Source organism: Moschus berezovskii, chromosome 16, assembly GCF_049115385.1.
Source record: "Moschus berezovskii isolate FMDL1 chromosome 16, NW_MosBer_1.0, whole genome shotgun sequence".
Taxonomy (NCBI): domain Eukaryota; kingdom Metazoa; phylum Chordata; class Mammalia; order Artiodactyla; family Moschidae; genus Moschus; species Moschus berezovskii.
This window is the reverse complement of record NC_142475.1, coordinates 67,041,404-67,063,368: the sequence shown is the minus strand read 5'-3', so window position 1 is coordinate 67,063,368 and position 21,965 is coordinate 67,041,404. Positions and strand designations below refer to the sequence as shown.

The 21,965-nt window shown below is 40.1% G+C and overlaps 2 protein-coding genes across 3 annotated transcripts in view; one reads left to right on the top strand and one right to left on the bottom strand.

Moving 5' to 3' along the window:
* The window catches only part of LOC148775265 (A-kinase anchor protein 4-like), a 284,785-nt gene that overhangs the window by 27,894 nt on the left and 234,926 nt on the right, over positions 1-21,965 (bottom strand). The gene's annotated exons all lie outside the window — the stretch shown is intronic.
* LOC129560312 (protein FAM91A1-like) lies at positions 8,093-20,375 on the top strand. Its single transcript, XM_088844647.1, has 9 exons — positions 8,093-8,174; positions 11,754-11,816; positions 14,017-14,222; positions 15,145-15,183; positions 15,689-15,801; positions 16,221-16,336; positions 17,158-17,270; positions 17,599-17,685; positions 20,111-20,375. The coding sequence occupies exons 1-9, from the start codon at positions 8,093-8,095 to the stop codon at positions 20,303-20,305; spliced, it is 1,014 nt and encodes a 337-aa protein (XP_088700773.1). The 3' UTR covers positions 20,306-20,375.

Here is a 21,965-nt window from a genome sequence, read left to right as displayed (position 1 = left end):
GGGAGAAATATCAATAACCTCAGATATGCAGATGACACCACCCTTATGGCAGAAAGGGAAGAGGAACTAAAGAGACTCTTGATGAAAGTGAAAGAGGAGAGTGAAAAGGTTGGCTTGAAGCTCAACATTCAGAAAACGAAGATCGTGGCATCTGGTCCCATCACTTCATGGGAAATAGATGGGGAAACAGTGGAAACAGTGTCAGACTTTATTTTTTGGGGCTCCAAAGTCACTGCGGATGGTGATTGCATCCATGAAATTAAAAGACACTTACTCCTTGGAAGGAAAGTTATGACCAACCTAGAGAGCATATTAAAAAGCAGAGACATTACTTTGTCAACAAAGGTCTGTCTAGTCAAGGCTATGGTTTTTCCCGTGGTCATGTATGGATGTGAGAGTTGGACTGTGAAGAAAGCTGATCGCCAAAAAATGATGCTTTTGAACTGTGGTGCTGGAGAAGACTCTTGAGAGTCCCTTGGACTGCAAGGAGATCCAACCAGTCCATTCTAAAGGAGATCGATCCTGGGTGTTCATTGGAAGGACTGATGTTAGAATTGAAACTCCAATACTTTGGCCACCTCATGTGAAGAGTTAACTCACTGGAAAAGACTCTGATGCTGGGAGAGATTGGGGGCAGGAGGAGAAGGGGAAGGCAGAGAATGAGATGGCTGGATGGCATCACTGACTCGATGGACATGGGTTTGAGCGAACTCCGGGAGATGGTGAGGAGCAGGGAGGCCTGGTGTGCTGTGATTCATGGGGTCGCAAAGAGTTGGACATGACTGAGCGACTGAACTGAACTGAACTGAACTGAAGGGTGGACCTCACTGAGGAGATTTTTCTGAGAAAAGACTTGATAGAAGTTAGGAGCGCTCCACCAAGTGCTGGCAGGCAAAATATAGGATACCCAGTCACAGTTGAGTTTCAAATAAGTACAGAGTAATTTTTTCATGTCAGTATGTCCCATGCAATATTTGGGACATAGTCAAATAAATTATATGTTTATCTGAAATGAAAATTTAACTGGGCATCTTGTATTTTTATTTGCTAAGTCAGGCATCATGATTCCAGGCAAGGAGAATATTCCATGCAAAGGCTCTAAGAAAGGAGTATGCCAAGGAAAATCCAAGGCCTGTGTGGCCAGTTGCATGTGGGTGGGGATGGGGTGGGTACATGGGCTGACAGTGCCACTGTGAGGTCATGGCTTTAAAAGGGATCAAATGGGCAGCTGCTGCAGGGCTGAAGGCAAACGGGTCAGAACTGCCCTGCTTGTTAACAGGATCACTCTGGCTGTCCAGTGAGACTAAACAGTAGGGGAGAAAGGGAGGAAGCAGGATGACCCCTGGGTGACCTCTGGAAAGGGACTGTGTGTGCAGAAAGGTGGGTGGTCAAGATTCCTTAGCTTTTCTGTACTTCAGAAGAATAGTTTAAATTTAGGAGAAAGAAAAGGAAGAGACTAGGTTTGTTTGTGATTTCATGGGCGTTTGTCTTGCTGTCTCAAAATAAATAAATAAATAGACACAGACCAAATCTCCTCTCTAGGAGTCTGCAAACACTTTTTATAAAGAGCTAGATGGTAAATCTCCTTTAGGTTTTACAGGCCAAGTTGCAAAATTGAATGTATTAAGTATATATCCAGATGACAAGAGAGAAACAAATTTCCATAAGATTTCATAAACAAAAACTAAGCATGATATTTTGCAATACAGGAACACTAATGGAAAGAATGGTAGTATTTGGGGGATTACATTTGCTTAGTTGGGGTTCAAAGTTACTATTTCCTGTCATCAAAATTGATTGCAAGTGTTCATCTATTACTGCCGACCTGTAATAAGATTTTACATATTTTACCTCTGAAAATTTTTTTGTCACGCAGGTGAATACTAGCAAATACTGACCCCTGAAGATGTGGTATTAATTGAGAGTATTTACCACTTGGGAGACTTTTATCGAATTCTGCTAGGTTCTCCTCTTGATATCTGCCTTTTCAGTTCAGTTCAGTCGCTCAGTCGTGTCCGACTCTCCGCGACCACATGAATCACAGCACGCCAGGCCTCCCTGTCCATCACCAACTCCCGGAGTACACTCAAACTCATGTCCACAGAGACAGTGATGCCATCCAGCCATCTCATTCTCCATCATCCCCTTCTCCTCCCGCCCCCAACCCTTCCCAGCATCAGAGTCTTTTCCAGTGAGTCAACTCGTCGCATGAGGTGGCCAAAGTATTGGAGTTTCAGCTTTAGCATCAGTCCCTCCAATGAACACCCAGGATTGATCTCCTTTAGAATGGACTGGTTGGATCTCCTTGCAGTATAAGGGACTCTCAAGAGTCTTCTCCAACACCACAGTTCAAAAGCATCAATTCTTCGGTGATCAGCCTTCTTCACAGTCCACCTCTCACATCCATACATGACCACTGGAAAAACCATAGTCTTGACTAGACGGACCTTGGTTGTCAAAGTAATGTCTCTGCTTTTTAATATACTATCAAGGTTGGTCATAACTTTCCTTCCAAGGAGCAAGCGTCTTTTAATTTCATGGCTGCAATCAGCATCTGCAGTGATTTTGGAGCATGTCATTACAATGCAGATTATCACTTCCAATCAAAAGTTAGGTGGAAGCCCATCGATTTCTCAGGTAAATGGATTTTGCAATAAGGACATTTCCTTTGCACTTTCATTGCAGTCCAAAAAAATATTGTTACAACTGTAGTTTCAGCTCAGAATGTATACTCACACAAATTTGTATGGGAATAGAGTTTGCACCTCTTTTTCTTTTTTTGTTTTTAAAATTTATTTATCTTTAATTGAAGGATAATTGCTTGACAGAATTGTGTTGGTTTCTGCTAAACATCAGCATGAATCAGCCATAGGTATATATATGTCCCCTCCCTCTGGAACCTCCCTCCTGCATCCCTCCCCATCCCACCCCTCCCCTCCAGGTTGTTACAGAGCCCCTGTTTGAGTTTCCTGAGACATACAGCAAATTTGCATTGGTTGTTATTTTACTTATGGTAATGCAAGTTTCTATGTTGCTGCTGCTGCTGTCTCTCTATACATCTCACCCTCTCCTTCTTCCCCCCCAACTTCGACTGTGTCCATAATTTTTGACAGCACAGGAGGTACATAAGGCAACTTTTCTTTACTTGTGATTTAAACATTAGCTGTTGTCTAATTTGCTTTACTACAGTGTAAATTTTACACACAAGCTCTATATTTCCTTAGAGTTTTAGGTCGATTTCACTAAGAAGCATTATTAAATCTGTAACCAAAACTAATTTTCAAATTCAACCCATGGTTAATAATAGTGATTATCATAGAAAAAAATTCAATTCAGCCCTGAGCTAAAAAAAATAATAAAAGAACATTAACACTTTACTATTGCTAACCTATTGAATTGCTATGCAGTTGAGAAAGTTAGGATATTCAGTTTTTATTCTGACAAAAACTCATGAAAGTAATAAGGGATAAGTCCAAATGAGGGTCACTGCTGACTTACCGGTTCAATAACACATGATAGATTCCAATATTTTTTTGCAAAGTCCCTGCTGTTGAATAACAAAATGACAAATAATTCACATTAAAGGGTTTGTATTTTCAGAAGTTTTGCAAATTTGTCCAACTAAGCCTTGTTTTGCTCCACAAGTGTTTTTACCATCATCTACTGTAAAGCAGCTTAACAATTTGCGTTCAGATTGGACTGAATTTGTGTTTTCTGAACCTCTTTGAAAATGTCCCTGCTCCACACACACACTAGGTACAGTGTAACTCAGGTGCTTCAAACTCAGGATTGGTTTCTCAAATAAGCAACACCTATAAAGCAACCCCATTAGGCTTATCAAAGGCCAAAGAATATCACTTGAAAACATTGGCCCTATTTTACTTAGCTGTTCATGTTGCTCACAATGTCCTCAGCTCTTCAAGAAAGTTATAGTTGTATGACCAATAGTCTTAAACTAGTTTATTTTCAGGTACTGCAGTGAGTCAATCTAATTAACTCACCGTTAGTAAATGACTCTTCATGTTTGTCCAACGCTTGGAGACTTACTTTAGTTGCAGCCTCATTTTTATTTTTGTGAAGAAATTGTGCTCTGATGAGCTATTCCATTTTAAAATTTCTATTTTTTTTCTGACTTGTCTTCCTGTAAGTTGGGAATGCTGTGGTGAGTGCTTAGTCTCATAAAATCAACACTTGATTCTTTTTAGCCCAGTTGGTGTTATATAATAAACACAATGCTTTGCCATCTAATTGGATAACAAAATAATTGACACTTTAATATGCTTTAAAAATAAAATATGAAGTCCACTCTTCTTTCTTTTAATGTGATGGGTATGTACCAATAATAAAAGCAAATATAATGTCACAGTACATGGCACTGGGACAAATGTCTAGTTGCAACTGAGTTGGTTACATTTTGAGTGCACGAGGCAGCTTTCCAAAGTGGGTAACTGAGACATTCTGTCTCTGTCTCAGTTATCCAGCTCTGCATATTTTTCACTTTTAAAATTTTCCTTTAGTTCTTCTTTATCTTCTATTTCTTTGCTGGAGATTTTCCTTTTTTAAAAAATGTATGTTGATCATGTTGATGACTGGTCCTTGAAATATTTTTAGGATGACTCCTTTAATCTCCTTGTCAGATAATATCCTTGTCATCTTGGTCTTGGCATCTATTTGTCTTTTCTAATTCAGGTGGAGATTTTCCCATTTTTTGGAAAGAGGAGTGATTTTCAACTGAAATCGGGACATTCTGGGTATTATGTTATGAGACTGAGTCTTTTAAAAAATTTTTCTTTACTTAGTAATTTTTGGCTACTCTGGGTTTTCGTTGCTGCTCAGGAGTTTTCTCTCGTTGCAGTGAGCAGGGTTACTTTCTAGGTGTGGAACACAGGTTCTAGAGCACATGGGCTCAGCAGTTTCAGTTCTCAGGCTCTAGAGTGTGGGCTCAGTAGTTCTGGTGCTTGGGCTTAGTTGCTGTGCAGGATGTGAGATCTTCCTGGGTCGAACCAGCATCCCCTGCAAGCAAGGACGACTCTTAACCACTGGACCACCAGGGAAGGCTGAGACTGTCTTTTGGCATCTTTGCATTTTAATTGGCCTCCTGACACCACGCCAGTAGTGCCACCTCCTTAGTGCCAGGTGATGAGGCAGGAAGTGTGAAGTCTGTGTTCCCACTGACCTGCCAATGTCAAGACCCAAATGAAATTCACGTTCACCGTTATTTCTTTAATTTCTAAAAATTGATCAAAGGAAATAATACAGTTTTCAAGAGTAATAGGCTAGTTGTACCGGAGTTATTCCAGGCTTTCACAGTGGATTTATCAGAAGTCTTTCCAAGCTTTGTGGAAATTTCAGAGAACTAATTGTGCTGCCAGGAACCACACTGGACCCACTGTAGACAGGCGGGGCACACTGACCTTGGGATGAGTCACAATCATCTTTCTGAAGCAAAGGACCTGTTCCAAAGCAAAAGGAGAGAGAAACAAGAACTGATTTTAATTTTAATTCTTTCAAGAGACATGAAAGTTAGGACTTCAATATGGTAGAAATTTGTTAAAGGACATAAACTTGGACCTAGATGCAAGTATATCCAACTACATAAAACAAACAAAAAAACTTGCATTGTAAACCAAAACATAAAAAGTACTTGACAGTGTTACCAGTGCAAGTCTTTTGTAGGAGGGCATATCTGTCGTTTGACTATTCTCCTCCAACTGTCTTGTAAAGTGAATGGATATTTTTAAAATGAGAAAGATACAATAATCTGTGCATTTAAAATCCACACACAGTGTGTAGTTTGTGTAAAGAAATGCTCAGGTCTCACAGAAAGTAAGAGAGAGGAGATGATGAGGCCTGATCTGAGGTATGCTGGTCCCATTGGTAACAGACAGGCCTGGGTAGCAGACAGTGCATTACACTCCTCCACATCACTGCACTATTTATAAGTCTTTTATTTTTAAGTTAAAATGCTATATGTTCATTTTTTACATTTACACAATAGAACTGAGTAAAGTTGGGGAGCCCAGCCTGGGACTCTGAGATGACCTAGAGGGGTGAGATAGGAGAGGAGAGGGAGGGGATATATATTACGACTGATTTGCATTGTTGTATGGCAGAAACCAGTGTAACATTGTGTATCAATTATCCTCCAGCTAAAGGAAAGTGTGTAAAGTAGTGAAATTTTGCTTCTCAAGCACACAATCCATTGTCCCCCCTTTACCCATGGAATAGTCTAAAATAAGGCTTCCCCTGTGGCTCACCTGGTAAAGAATCTGCTGGCAACGCGGGAGACCTGGATTTGATCCCTGGGTTGGGAAGATTCCTGGAGAAGGGAAAGGATACCCACTCCAGTATTCGGGCCTGGAGAATTCCGTGTGCTGTATAGTCCAGGGGGTTTTAAAGAGTCAGACATGACTGAGTGACTGTCACTCACTTTAGTCTAAAATAAACATCTTAAAATCTTTTAGCAGGATAGCCATTTTTATCAAATAAAAATTTAAGTTGACCACTCAACATGTGAAAGATAAATTGGGGAGATCTAGTGACCCCTCCAGGCTTCCCACATAGCGCTAGTGGTAAAAGAATCTGCCTGTCAATGCAGGGAGAATCTTCCCTGGGGGAAGATCCCCTAGAGAAAGGCATGGTAACCCACTCCAGTATTCTTGCCTCGAGGACCCCCATGGACAGAGGCACCTGACATGCTACAGTCCATAGGATTGCAAAGAGTCGGATACAACTGAAGCTATTTAGCATGCACAGTGACCCCTCCACTCCCTCTGGATAGTGTCAGAAAGACCTTGGGGAACATAGTGCTCATTCATCCAATTAGTATGAATTAATTACAGGCTGTGTGCTATGTGACAGAGATACACAGAGAACATTGTGTACAGTACCTTCTAGCAGAGAGACACATAAGCAAACAAACAGCTACACGCATATATTTCAGCTGGTGAAAGCACTCAGGGCAGAAATAAACCTGGGTGAATGAGACAGGGTGAGATGGTCTGGGCAGTGGCAGCACATGGGGAGCTTCTTCAGGGAGGGCCTCTCTTGCAGTGATGTTTGAGCAAAGACCGAGAGGGTTGGGGCAGCAATTCCACAGACATCTGGGGAGAAGTGTCTCAGGTGGAAAACACAAGTGCAGAAGCTCTGGTGGGAAAGTTCTCTGCATTTAAGGGATGCAAAAGGACAGGCCTGGTGAAGGCGAATTCTAAGAGGAAGCCCAGGCACATGGTGGTGGGCATGAAAGCCACTTGAAGGCCTTGGCCTCTATTCCTACCGAGTTGGGAGCCAGAGGAAAGCTTTGAGTTGAAGAGAAATATAATGCCTCTTATATCCTGAAGTGAACCATCTGGCCAAGGGAGCCGTGGAGGAGGCACTGAAAAGGGGGTAGATTCCATAGTATGCGCCACCAGCCTGGATGTGAGGGTAACAAGGAAGAGAAGAATCTGGGAGGAATCCAAGGTTTGGGTGTTTCCAAAGTGCTGGTTGATGATAAGAGCTGGTTGGTGCATAGTTCACAAGAGCAGGGCCCAGCACTGAAGACACACACACGCACACACACACATCACTTTATATATGTCTGTCTCTAACTCTCACTCACTCTCTGATTAATACAAAATGCTTAAAAGAAAAGAAGCATGCCACAAGTAAGTCAACAAGTGAGCAGTAGTGACCGTTTTGTTATTTTTACTTTGTATATGATACTGTGGACCTTGTTACTTTCTGTACTCATTTGATGCATTAGCCTTTATTCCTAATCGAGAGAACTAAGTTTGAACTACACAGTTTTCTCTAATTTTCATCCAATCAGAGAAAAAGAACTCTAGCTCAATGTCTATCTCACTGAGATAAATTTAAATGGGAAAAAGTACTAAACAGTAGAACACTCCACTTGAAGTAGCTTAAACAGTAAGGGCACGTGATATTTCTCATTACAAGGAATTTGGGAACAGGCAGTTACAGGAGGGTTCATCATTGGCTTGACCTTGTTAGCAGATGAAACTTGGGTCTGCTTGCATGTGTATAATAAAGCTAATCTACAAATATGGCTTGTGGTAAAGGAAAGAATAGCAATTATTGCAAGGCACCCAAAATGGGGCCAAGTAAGGAGAATGGGCAGCTCACCCACAAAAGACCCAAGATCCTTAAAGTCTTTCAGGGAAAGGTTTCTAAAGGTAAGGTAAGGGAGAAGTCAAGGGATATGTGGATTGTGGACTTCTTCTGATGGGTTGGTGGTGTAACAAGGAGGTATTTTGGGAGTTAACATAATCAGCTTTCTGATTCCAAGCCATCTGGGGTCTATGTGCTTGTATTCAGCATACAGCTAACTCTTTCTATCTGATGGAGGTTTTAGTATCTGCAAAACAACTCAAGAATATGACTCATAAGGTTATCAGCTGATTTTTCAGTAGAAATTCTGTACTTCAAAAGTGAGTTGCAGGATATATTTAAAGTGATGAAGGGAAAACCTACAACCAAGAATACTCTACCAGCAAGGCTCTCATTCAGATTCAACAGAGAAATCAAAAGTTTTTCAGACAAGCAAAAACAGAGAATTCAGCACCACCAAGCCAGGTTTGCAACAAATGCTAAAGGAACTTCTCCAGGTGGGAAACACAAGAGAAGGGAACTAAAGAGGAAGGGAAGAAACAAGGCCTACAAAGCAAACCCACAGCAATGAACAAAATGGCAACAGGAATACACTGATTGATAACTGCCTTATGTGCAAATGGATTAAATCCTCCAACCAAAAGATGCAGGCTGGCTGAATGGATCTATAAACAGGAACCATATATATGCTGTCTACAAGAGAGCCACTTCATATCTAGGGACATATACAGACTGAAAATGAGGGAATGGAGAGAGATATTCCATAGAAATGGAAATCAAAACAAAGTTGGAGTGCTCGCATGCGTGCTCAGTCATGACCAATTTATTGCAACCCATGGACTCTAGCCTGCCAGGCTCATCTGTCCCTGGGATTCTGTAGGCATAATACTGGAGTGGGTTGTCACTTCCTTCTCCAGGAGATCTTCCCAACTCAGGGACTGAACCCACATTTCCTGTGTCTCCTGCATTGGTGGGCAGATTCTTCACCATTGCACCAACTGCGATACTCATATCAGACAAAAGAGGGGTGGGATGGGGTGGGAGATGGGAGGGAAGTTCAAAAGGGAGAGGATATATATATATATCTATTTATACCTAGAGCTGATTCTTGTTGAGGTCTGAGAAAATTCTGTAAAGCAATTATCTTTCAATTAAAAAATAAGTTAAAAAAAGAAACAAAAAACAGACTTCAAAGTAAAGACCATCCAAAGGCACTACATAATCATCAAGGAATGAGTCCAAGAAGACATACCAATTATAAATATATATGCACCCAAAATAGGAGCCCCTCAGTATATAAAGCAAATGCTAACAGTTGATGTGAAGAACTGACCCATTTGAAAAGACCCGGATGCTGGGCAAGATTGAAGGCAGGAGGAGAAGGGGACGACAGAGGATGAGATGGTTGGATGGCATCACTGACACCTAACACCTAACAGAAGCAGAAGATATTAAGAAGAGGTGGCAAGAATACACAGAAGAACTGTACAAAAAAGATCTTCACGACGAAGATAATCATGATGGCGTGATCACTCACCTGGAACCAGACATCTTGGAATGTGAAGTCAAGTGGGCCTTAGAGAGCATCACGACGAACAAAGCTAGTGGAGGGGATGGAATTCCAGTTGAGCTATTTCAAATCCTGAAAGATGATGCTGTTAAAGTGCTGCACTCAATATGCCAGCAAATTTGGAAAACTCAGCAATGGCCATGGGACTGGAAAAGGTCAGTCTTCATTCCAATCCCAAAGAAAGGGAATGGCAAAGAATGCTCAAACTACCGCACAATTGCACTCATCTCACACGCTAGTAAAGTCATGCTCAAAATTCTCCAAGCTAGGCTTCAGCAATATGTGAATAGTGAACTTCCAGATGTTCAAGCAGGTTTTAGAAAAGGCAGAGGCACCAGAGATCAAATTGCCAACATCCGCTGGATTATGGAGAAAGCAAGAGAGTTCCAGAAAAACATCTATTTCTGCTTCATTGACTATGCCAAGGCATTTGACTGTGTGGATCACAATAAAATGTGGAAAATTCTGAAAGAAATGGGAATACCAGACCACTTGACCTGCCTCTTGAGAAACCTGTATGCAGGTCAGGAAGCAACAGTTAGAACTGGACATGGAACAACAGACTGGTTCCAAATAGGAAAAGGAGTACATCAAGGTTGTATATTGTCACCCTGCTTGTTTAACTTATATGCAGAGTACATCACGAGGAACGCTGGGCTGGAAGAAGCACAAGCTGGAATCAAGATTGCTGGGAGAAATATCAATAACCTCAGATATGCAAATGACACCACCCTTATGGCAGAAAGTGAAGAGGAACGCAAAGGCCTCTTGATGGAAGTGAAAGAGGAGAGTGAAAAGGTTGACTTGAAGCTCAACATCCAGAAAACGAAGATCATGGCATCTGGTCCCATCACTTCATGGGAAATAGATGGGGAAACAGTGGAAACAGTGTCAGACTTTATTTTTTTGGGCTCCAAAATCACTGCAGATGCTGATTGCAGCCATGAAATTAAAAGACGCTTACTCCTTGGAAGGAAAGTTATGACCAGCCTAGATAGCATATTAAAAAGCAGAGACATTACTTTGCCAACCAAGGTCCATCTAGTCAAGGCTATGGTTTTTCTCGTGGTCATGTCTGGATGTGAGAGTTGGACTGTGAAGAAAGCTGATTGCCGAAGAATTGATGCTTTTGAACCGTGGTGCTGGAGAAGACTCTTGAGAGTCCCTTGGACTGCAAGGAGATCCAACCAGTCCGTTCTAGAGGAGATCAATCCTGGGTGTTCATTGGAAGGACTGATGCTAAAGCTGAAACTCCAATACTTTGGCCACCTCATGCGACGAGTTGACTCACTGGAAAAGAGTCTGATTCTGGGAGCGATTGGGGTAGGAGGAGACGGGGACGACAGAGAATGAGGTGGCTGGATGGCATCACCGACTTCGATGGACATGAGTTTGAGTGAACTTCGGGAGTTGGTGATGGACAGGGAGGCCTGGCGTGCTGTGGTTCATGGGGTCGCTAGGAGTCGGACCCGACTGAGCGACTGAAATGAACTGAACTGAACTGATCTGAACTGATCAATAAGTTAATTTGGACAGCACTTAATTGAAAATATTTTGCTTTTCCTAGATATGCACTTTGTCTGAGAAATGTGCTATTGATAAGATCATTGATGCAGGCCCTCGACTCTCTGGATCACTAGATTACAATGTAGTCCATAGTAAGTGGTTAGTAGAAATGGTCTTCTGTCAACATAAAAACTTATTTTAAGCCATCAACAATTAGTAGCAATTATTTATCAATTAGATAAGAATAGTAATATTTCCTCAGGAAAGTGTGGTATTGTTTAAAATGTGACCTTTGTCCATTGTTTTCCAGTGTGGCTGTAATTAGTCACATAGACTAGAAATTTATGTGAATGAATCATAAGAGAAATTTTGCAGTTCTGAGCATTTGAGGGAAACCAAGATTTTGAAAGCTCTGACAATAATGTTTTTCTTCTGTCTTTTTTTCACATACCATTAAGTTGTAAGAATCTTTATCTTTATGGAAAATCAAGAATAAAGTTTTTATTTTATTTTTTTAACTGCTAATGTTTACTGTTTCATCTAAAACAAGATACTTTTGCTTCTGTAGGTTTCTATAACACAGGATTTGTTTATCTGGATGTACCAAGAGCTGATGACAGTTGTATAGCAGGTGAGTATGTGGTAATATTTCTCAATGTTTTTTGAATGGCTGCTAGGTGCTGGGCACTGTGTATCACCCTAATAAGTTAGACACACGTCATCCTGGGATCTTTGTGTTAGAATTTCTCAAAGAAAACCATTTCTTCCTCATTACGTTACAGCACATTGTGGTGATTTTTGTTAAATTCCTTCTTTTTAGTTTTATCTTATGGTGGTGTAGACACTGTGTTAAAATAGAAATCCAAGGTAAATTTCTGAAAATCCTAAATCAAATCTGTCTTTATACATGTATGTCACCTTTTAAACCTTGTTCACTGCGTCAGTTTCTCCATGTATTCAGTAACATCACAGAATTGCATGTTGTTCATTTTTACCAGACATATCTGTGTCTTATTTTTTCATGTAATGACCGTCCTTTTTGGCTTATCTCTTCCTCCCTTCTTCACTCCCTCCCCAAGTCAAATCAGTATTAAGACCCTTGTATTAATATGAGGAAGTTTGGGGCTTCCCAAGTGGCTCAGTGGTAAAAAATCCTCCTGCCAGTGCAAGAGACACAGGTTTGATTGGAGAAGGAAATGGTAACCTGCTCCAGTATTCTTGCCTGGGAAATCCCGTGGACAGAGGAGCCTGGTGGGCTACAGTCTGTGGGGTTGCAAAAGAGACACCACTTGGCAACAAACAAACGAACAAGAACAACAGTGGTTTCAGTTTACTAAACCATGACTCTGTTGCTGGTTATTTAGATCATTTCCTTACTTATTTATTATTGTGATGTGGTTAATATCTTTGAACACAGTAGAGCTTTTTTTCTATAGGTTAGATTTCTTCCCAATTTGTAGAAGCACTTGTTACATTAAGGTTATGTGTTGTAAGTGTGTTTTCCATCATACCTTTTCGCTTGTTTGTGATACCACTATTGAGTGATAGGGCTTATTACAGAAATACTCCCTCATATCAGGTGTGTCCTGACCTTTATGTTTTATTTGTGTTTATATGTGTTTATGTGTGTTTATGCCCAGGCCTTCCTTATCCTTTATTTTTTAAAAAATAATTTTCTTTGCTATTTCCAGGTATTTTTCTTTATTTTTATTAATGTCTTTTTGAGTAGGTAATAATCAGGATTATAAAATACTAAACTTACAACAGAGTATAAAACCATCTGCTTCCGATGCCTGCCCTGAGTTACTCAATTTCTCTCTTGGCCACTACTGCTAAGTTGCCTATATACTCTCTCACAAACATACTGTGCACAAATATATATATATCCTTTTTTGTGTGATTTTATTCTTACACAGATGGTGTATCCAACGCATGCTTTGCTTTTTTAACTTAATATATATTGAAGACTATTCTGTATCTCTTTATGTAGAGATAAAGAATTTCTCATTCTTTTTGCCCAAATGTAAATTGCATATTTCTAACCTCTTAATGCCTTGGTTTCTTCATCTCTAAGATAAGGTATAGTTTTTAACAACTCTTGATATTAAGAGGATTAAGTGAAATTATATCTATAAAGCAGCTAGTAGTGTAGTCTGGTGTTTAGTAAGCATTCAGTAAATTTTGACACTTCTTTTTCACATAGTTGATAGTGTAGTAAAAGAACTAATTCTATTAAAGGATGGGATTGCTGAAATATTGCTAAAAAGAAACCTTTGATCCTTGACAGTTCTTGGGTGATTAGAAATATGGGTAGCAGCAAATCAGAAAATGCTGTGAGACAGAGCTGTAACTGGGACAGCCTACCCTGATGTGTGCATTGTGGCTCTTCACAGCGTCTTCATTCTGCTCACTTGTGTTTTGTCTTACAGCTCTCTGTTGGAAATGCTTTCAGGTTTTGGGTGCAGGGAGGTAGTGTTAGGGTCAGAGGACACAGGGACACCAAGTCCTCTTGTGATCTAGGCACACATCTTCCCAGAATTCTTTTAAGGGAAGTGTGCCCACAGGGGAGACTGGCAAAGGCAAGCGTAGTGCCTCCTCATTATGGTTGGGAAGAGCAGCCTAGTACATTGGAGTAGGGCATCTGGCCCAAAGAGATGGGGAGAAGTGAGTACCAACTGCCAGGTGGAGAGTAGTGACTGGGCAGCCTCTTGTGCGGACAAAGGTTTTGACCCTCTTCCCATTAAGGAGGATACAGAATAGAAAGCCCCAGACAGCAAATTACATCAGTGATAAACGTGGCAGTGACACATATGGGTTTCCCCTTTTGTCAGGATGGAGCGGGGATGATGGGATGAAGGGCAGCGAGTTGATACTTTTTGTCCCCCTGGTTTTGTGTAGCATGGCAGCTTGCAGCCCTTGTTTCTCTGCTTCAGACCAGGGATCCTGCTGCCTAAGACCGATCAAAAACATACCCTTGGCAGGCTTCCCCATTCTGAAGCAACTACAGTCCCCCTGCCTTTCTACTGAGTCCACGCCTGTAAGCACTTCTCTGCCTGAGTAAAGCTGAGCGGTCCCTGGGGGTGAAATTACTTTTATGGATTTATGCTCTGCCATCAGAGTCCACTATGTGTAGACAGCATTCTGTATAGGACCTTTACTTTGGGAGTTTTAGAAAAACTTGCAGTGGAGTTGATAAAATGAATCAAAGGCTGAATTCATTTCCTAAGTTGGAGGTCTCTTTTTGAATAGATATTTGAATTAAACTTTCTTCTTTTACAAAATTAAATTGCTGAGAAATGTCTGTTTTGTTTATTTTAGTTCCTCCTCTTGAAGGTTTTGTAATGAATCGAGTGCAAGGTGATTATTTTGAAACTCTGCTTTATAAGATATTTGTGTCAATAGATGAGCATACTAATGTTGCAGAGGGAAGTGTGACAGCATCTTAGGAAAGAATTTAGCCTCAAGATTATAAAATAAGTTTGTGTAAAGTAGATAAAATTATTTAATGATATAACTAAAATATTTTAAAAATCCGTTCATGGTTGGATCTTAGACCCTTAATATACTTAAGTCACTATTCTTAAGTTACTTCCTGCATATGTATATAGTTGTGATTTGGTTGAATAACTTTATATGATGACTTTAAAGTAAAAGCATTGTAAACGATTGATCTAGAATTTTTTCATTTTAAATGAGAAAATTAAAACTAAGTAATTCTAATTAAAGTAGCTCAAGTAATTATAATTCACACTAAGTTGTTAGGGTCACTACCTGGATTTGTACTACTCTGAATGTCTTCAAGATATGGAAAGAAGAAAATTCTGCTTACCAAATTTATTTAGTATTTCCATGATTAATAATTTAACTTTTGCTCATGATGGATAGGTTATCTATAACTGTTTATGATGATATACTGATAATTCTTAGGGTGTGAAATAATTTTTAATTTTATTGTCCAGCTTGCAAATGTTCTTGAGATAGACCTGTCTCTGGTTAAGGTATGTAATTTTCCTACTCTTTTTCACTCATGTTACGAGCACTGAATGGATTATAGATCTTTGTCGTGATACTGAGAAGCGGAAGCAGTGAGATGCTTACAGAGTCAGAGGAAGCAGAGCAGAGCAAGATCAGAACCCTGAAGCAGTATCCCACCCCAGGGAGTGAAAGCTGTCCTCACCTGTCTGTGCTCAGCAGGGAGCAGCCTGACCAGTGCCTTGTAATGAAGTCACAGTGTCTTGCGGTGATGTCAGTTAAAGCACCAACTCCCGCTTCTTGAGGGGTGGATCTAGGGAGGGCCAAGCCAGAGGGTTGGAGGCTTTCCCTCTCCTGCGTATGTGGAGATCTTAGGGGAAGACCAGGCCTACTGAAAATGGTTTTTTTCTGGCTATGGGATGAAAATATTTGAGGATCTCTATAAATGTAGTCCATAATAATGTTTTCTGGCTACAGACATTCTGACGTCTGGTTTATTTCAGATACTCGTTTCCTTTATATTCCTTTTAGAATGCTGTGTCAGTGTACTGCCGATTGGGGTTTGCCCACAAGAAAGGCCAAGTAATAAATTTGGACCAGCTTCATTCATCGTGGAAGAACGTTCCATCCGTAAACAGATTAAAGTCACTCATTTATTTAGTATGAGAGTTTTTTGTTTTGGGGAAAAAATACAGTTTTATGTACAAAATTTTATGTATTCAGCAGATTGAACCCTATATATTAGTGATGTTTAATCTTGTGTGTGTTGGGATTTTTTTTTAGAATCTGTTGAAAACTATGACACTTTCCCTAGAGAAAAGCTCATACTATATGTTACATACAAATTTAAAATGTTCTCAGATTCTCTAAAGCCTGTCCATGGGTTTAGTTAAGAACCTTCGCTGTGGGTGCAGAATATTTTAGGGCTCCGTCTCAGTTTGGGGCCGGAATGTAAGAGTGGATTTAGGTGAATGTTTGTAACCTCAGTACTGGCTTCAGTGGCTGTTTTTGTATACGGTCATCTATGTGGTTTTTCAAAAGTGACTGTTTTCTTCATCAACAGGAGTACTTTAGATCCACAGAAGATGCTCCTGTCGTGGGATGGCGGGGCAAGTAGGAGCCCTGTACAGGAAGCTTCATCGGCTACTGACACGGATACAAACAGTCAAGAAGACTCAGGTTAGTGGTGGCTCAGCTTGAGCCTGTCTGTAAATAAGCCGTGTGTCTGCACATACACTCATAAAGCTAACTCTCCAGGCTTACGGTTAATTTGTGATTTGGGCTGGATTTTCTTCACTCAGTATGTATCTTTGAGTACTTACCCATATGCTGCTAGATCTCAGGGGCGTAAAATTGATAGGAAATACAATAGTTTTCTTCTAAAAACTGAATCTGGAGAGTGTAAGAGCCACCGCAGCGTGAGAGGCACTGTGGTGTTTGTGGGGAGCAAAGAGGAAGAGCCCTCCTTCTGCCCAGAGGGGTGTAGGCAGCCTTCGTGGAGAAGATGGTGTTGGGGCCGAGAACAACCAAGAGAGCGCCAGCTGGCGCGTGCAGGAAGACTACCGCAGGAAGGCCTCTAGGTACAGAGGGGACAGAGCATAGAGGACGAGGGGCTTGCACGTGGTTGTGTGGGGAGAGGAGAAGGCACAGTCAAGTGGCTGCTGTTCCTGCCCTCGGTAGTTCTGTTCCCTGGACCCGGCGACTTGTCCACAGAGGTTAAGCTAGGTAGTCATTTTGATCTGACAGTGATCAAGTCGTGGTTTATTATTGACTTTCAGAAAGTTTACTGCACAAGTGAATGGCTTAAAAAAATTGTTTTTTTCTTTCTCTATGTTGGAAATAAGGTAGAATTGGGACCGCTTATGACTTACAGTATTGCCTATATTATGTACTTTTAATTATTAAATAAAGTTGAAATGGAATACTTTCTCACTGCAAATGATAAGTAATGAACAGTTTTCATTTACTTGATTTTTAAACTATGATTTTTATCCCCCCAGCAGACACAGCCAGTATAAACAGTTTGAATCTGTCTACAGGATACACAAAGCGTATCGCGTTCCTATTTGACTCAACACTTACTGCCTTTTTAATGATGGGAAACCTTTCACCAGTAAGTCAAATTGTTAATTAAATATAAAAAGGTTTAACAGTTCGGTACATAATAACTCAGTGTTGTTAAATCTTTTTTTTAAGTATTAAATTTATTCCTGAAAATGCAGCCAGCTTTGTTTTATATTCTTTAGAGGAATGTGGCAGCTTTTTAGTGAGGGCTGCTTTTGTAATTAGAAAAATCAACTCTTTATGCACACTTGAGGTTAAACATATTGGAAAGCATAGTATAAAGATAAGATGCTTAGCATTCAGAGGAAAGCTAGAACTTATTAATAATAGGCTCAAATAAGGTACATTTCAGTTTTGTTTTTGTTTCTCTATTTCAGAATTTGAAAAGCCATGCAGTCACAATGTTTGAAGTTGGCAAACTCTCAGATGAGTCTCTGGACAGCTTTCTTATTGAACTAGAAAAGGTAAATCTAGATAGCTTATGGGATGTCAGGGTGTTTGGACTCTTTTCTTTCTTGATAAAACATCAGTTGTTGGTTGTGTAGATTTTTGGTATATTCTTGCTCATTCCTACCTCATTCCCACCCTAAAACTGTGGCAGTCATTTAGGTTTAAACATATCGAGTGGATGAATGAATTTTGTGATTTTAAAAGAGTCATTTACCTCATCTAAGCTCTTAGGATAATTTGACTTAATGAGGAAATGGGGTACAGAAATCTTAAAGTCTATGTGCAGTTTTTACGCACTTTTCTAAAATAGCCTTTATTTATTTATTTTTTTCTTTTCATCATGACTTAAAAAATCTACTCTTAAGCAATTTTTATTTGAAAGTTTTGTTCCACTTAATCTGGAACAATGTCCCTGGGTATCGTATTTATGTCCACTCTCACTGTCCCTTTTAGCATCTTGAAGACTTCAGCCATATTTGTTTTTAACCATCTTCCCCCCCCTCCCCCCCCCACCATGAGTACAGCCTAGTTTTCCTTCATTCTAAATCTTGATCACCTTTTTGGTGTGTTTCATTCCCTGAGTATTTTATTCTGCCCTCTGTGCTTCTGTAAGCAAGTGGTTTGTGTGCCTAATCTGTTGTTTGATGAATCATTTCGGTACCTTCCTTGCTCTAGTGATGAACTCATGTATGTTTAGAGAATGTTTGGTAATTTTGTACTTCCTTTATATCTCAAAATAAATAAATAAATAAACCACCATAACATTTTTTCCTTCCCACCTTCTCCATAGGATTTTTACTTTTTTAGTGCCTGAGATGATCCTTGTTATGAATTTGTCTCCTTCACTTTTATCTTTATATTTTCACTGTTTCCTCAATGTTTTTAATATCTTGTTTAGCCCCATTTCTTATTGTGTATCATCTTTTCCAATAAATTTTTTATATTCCAGCACATTTTAACATGCTTTCCAGCTTTTTATTTTTCTCACCTCAGCTGGTCTTTTATCAAGTAGAGCAAATTGGAAGATCTCTTTTACGCTTTATATATCTGTTTTCTTTTTTACCACATAGACATTCTTGGAAAAGCCCTTTAGTCTGAAATTTAGTTTTTAAAACTAGTTCCTTAGCTATTTTTTAAAAAGCTTCATCTTGATCAAACTTAATTGGCTGATCTTGTTAATGTAATCCAAATATAATTAGTTATTTCCCCCTGTAGACCTGGCCTTCTGTTTTCTCTGCTGCTTCTGGAATGTGTGTGCTTTTACATATTAAATGGGTGACTGACTCAGTGTCAGAAGCGCATGCATTAAAATGTAAACCCGGTGAAGGCAGGAGTTCTGTCCACTCTTCTGTCCTTACATCCTAAAGAGGTCATAGCACAGAACCAGGGACTCAGGGAATCCTTGTTGAGTGATTTGAAGCTGTATGTTCAGCAGTACTGAACAGCTGTATTGAGTCACATACTCTGTTGTCCCTTGCAGAGTTGTGAACAGGGTGATAAAATAGCGGCACCATTGGTGACCATGGATTAGACTACTTGTCTAGACAAAGCAGAATATACAGATCTTAGAGTTTTTTGAGCACCCTGTTTGAATCATATATGGAACATATAATGTTATAATTTGACATGACTTTGTTGCTGAAGTTGTTAGTTTTACTTTTTGGGGTAATTTCTGTCACCTTCCAAAGTATAATCGAATGGAAGCTCAACCAAGATTGAGGTTAATATGTGTTTCAGTATTGCCTGGGCAAATTTCTGACTGGCTGATTTTTCAGTTCAGTTCAGTTGCTCAGTTGTGACTGACTCTTTGTGACCCCGTGGCCTGTAGCATGCCAGGCTTCCCTGTTCATCACCAACTCTTGAAGCCTGCTCAAACGCATGCCCATTGAGTCGGTGATGCCATCCAACCATCTCATCCTCTGTCGTCCCCTTCTCCTCCTGCCTTCAATCTTTCCCAGCATCAGGGTTTTTTCCAGTGAGCCAGCTATTCACATCAGGTGGCCAAAGTATTGATGTTTCAGCTTCAGCATCAGTCCTTCCAATGAATGTTCAGGATTGATTTCCTTTAGGATGGACTGGTTGGATCTCCTTGCAGTCCAAGGGACTCTCAAGAATCTTCTCCAGCACCACAGTTCAAAAGCAGCAATTCTTTGGTGCTTGGCTTTCTTTATAGCCCAACTCTCACGTCCGTACATGACTGCTGGAAAAGCCATAGCTTTGACTACACGGACCTTTGTTGGCAAAGTAATGTCTCTACTTTTCAATGTGCTGTCTAGGTTGGGCATAGCTTTTTTTCCATGGAGCAAGCAGAAAACTAATTTCACAGTATGAAAAGACTGATTTTTAATAATGTCTAAATGTTTCGACTTTATGGTTATAAACCAGCATGAATGGCTTGGGAGTGGTTTTCGTTGCAACCCGTACGTTCTCTTGTTTCAGGTTCAGAGCACTGGTGAAGGGGAAGCACAGAGGAACTTCGACCATGCGCTCACTCTGAGGAACACAATACTGTTTCTGCATCATAATAAAGATCTAGTTGCTCAGGCTTCACAGCCAGACCAACCCAGTTATGGTACGCTAAATATACTCGATTTTGAAGACATGATCCTATGGAACTTCTTTCTAAGAAATTAACAAGTCATGCTCACTTATTTAATCACCACTTATTTTAAAAACATTTCTTGTTCTTGAATTTCTTTGCTCGTCAGCCATTTCTTCTATTACTTTCTCTCCTCTCTTGGGTGCCGCTGACATTTGTAGTATCTAAATGTTTTTAGCTGTCTGCAAGAAGAGTGGGAGTGATAATTTGTTTAAGTAGCTGCATGGGATGTAGGCATCTGTAGATGTCTATCTACAGATGTGAAACAGGCATCTGTTTTGAGAGGTGGACAAACGACAAAATTTATTTAGGAAGCATGAAGCATCAAGAATGAAGAATTCATTTTATAAAGATAAGAAACAGGGCCTTTGTGTTCAAATGCTGCTGTAATATTTACTGAAGTATTTTACTTGCTGCCTTGGTGTGCCTTCTCAGTTTTGTGATAGAAAGGGGTTCCCAGACTTCAGTTGAGTTGATGTAGTAGCTTCTGAATTGAGGAGTGGCCCCAGAAATGTGCTTTTAAAAAGATGCAGCAGCTTGGGCACCAGTGTAAGAACATCCCACTGTGAATGTAATCGCATCCCGTAGTCCTTGGACATTCATGGGAGTTGCCTTTTGGGGGCCTTGTGAATTCTGGCACCACTGTCACATTTGATTTCACGCATTCTTTCGTTTACCTCAAAGTTCTATTTTCTGGCCAAGAACCATCAGTTTCTTAGTCATATCCATTTTCATTCTACTTCTTTCACCAAGCATCTGGCTTTCTTTTCAGCTCAGCTAAAAACATTTAGGATGGAATCATTTGTTACTTCACAAGAGTTGTTGCACAGGGAAGAACAAAAACTCTAGGTAGTTCAGCTGAGTGAGGCTAGACACTCAATACCTGGTGACCCACTGCTTCAGCTTTAGAGTGTTTGGTTCAGAGTTATGCTTTAACAGAATTATAAATGATTCCATGCTGGAGGTTATTCATAAACAGTTGAAACTGAGTATTAAGTCACCAAATACCAAGAGACTAAAGCTCTTTTTGATAAGCGTTTGTTGATAGTAATCATTTTTTGGTTACCAAATATTAAATCATGTGACCTAGCAGTGAATGCCAACAGTCTTAAATATATCTCTGGATACACAAACCCTGGGATTTCTTGGACTTTTTAGTGATTTTCAGAGATAATGGGTTAGAATATTTTAAGTGTCCTACTGCCCATCATAGAATCCAAGAATGTTACAGAGTGCTAGTGACCAGCCAGGGGTAACTCATTTTATAGATAAAGAAATTCAAACTTTTCTTTGTTAAATCTCCTGTGCATTTAGTCATTAAAGCTCCAAATAGGAAAAGGAGTACGTCAAGGTTGTATATTGTCACCTTGCTTATTTAACTTATATGCAGAGTACATCATGAGGAACGCTGGGCTGGAAGAAGCACAAGCTGGAATCAAGATTGCTGGGAGAAATATCAATAATCTCAGATATGCAGATGACACTACCCTTATGGCAGAAAGTGAAGAGGAACTCAAAAGCCTCTTGATGAAAGTGAAAGAGGAGAGTGAAAAGGTTGGCTTGAAGCTCAACATTCAGAAAACAAAGATCATGGCATCTGGTCCCATCACTTCATGGGAAATAGATGGAAAAACAGTGGAAACAGTGTCAGACTTTGATTTTTTGGGCTCCAAAATCACTGCAGATGCTGATTGC

What these genes read in the sequence shown, in the direction of transcription:
- LOC129560312 (XM_088844647.1), top strand. Translation starts at nt 8,093, where the DNA reads ATGGGGCCAAGTAAGGAGAATGGGCAGCTCACCCACAAAAGACCCAAG. An exon ending in CCATCCGTAAACAGATTAAA is followed by an intron (nt 15,802 to 16,220) that starts GTCACTCATTTA and finishes CTTCATCAACAG; the next exon opens with GAGTACTTTAGATCCACAGA. An exon ending in TGATGGGAAACCTTTCACCA is followed by an intron (nt 17,271 to 17,598) that starts GTAAGTCAAATT and finishes TCTCTATTTCAG; the next exon opens with AATTTGAAAAGCCATGCAGT.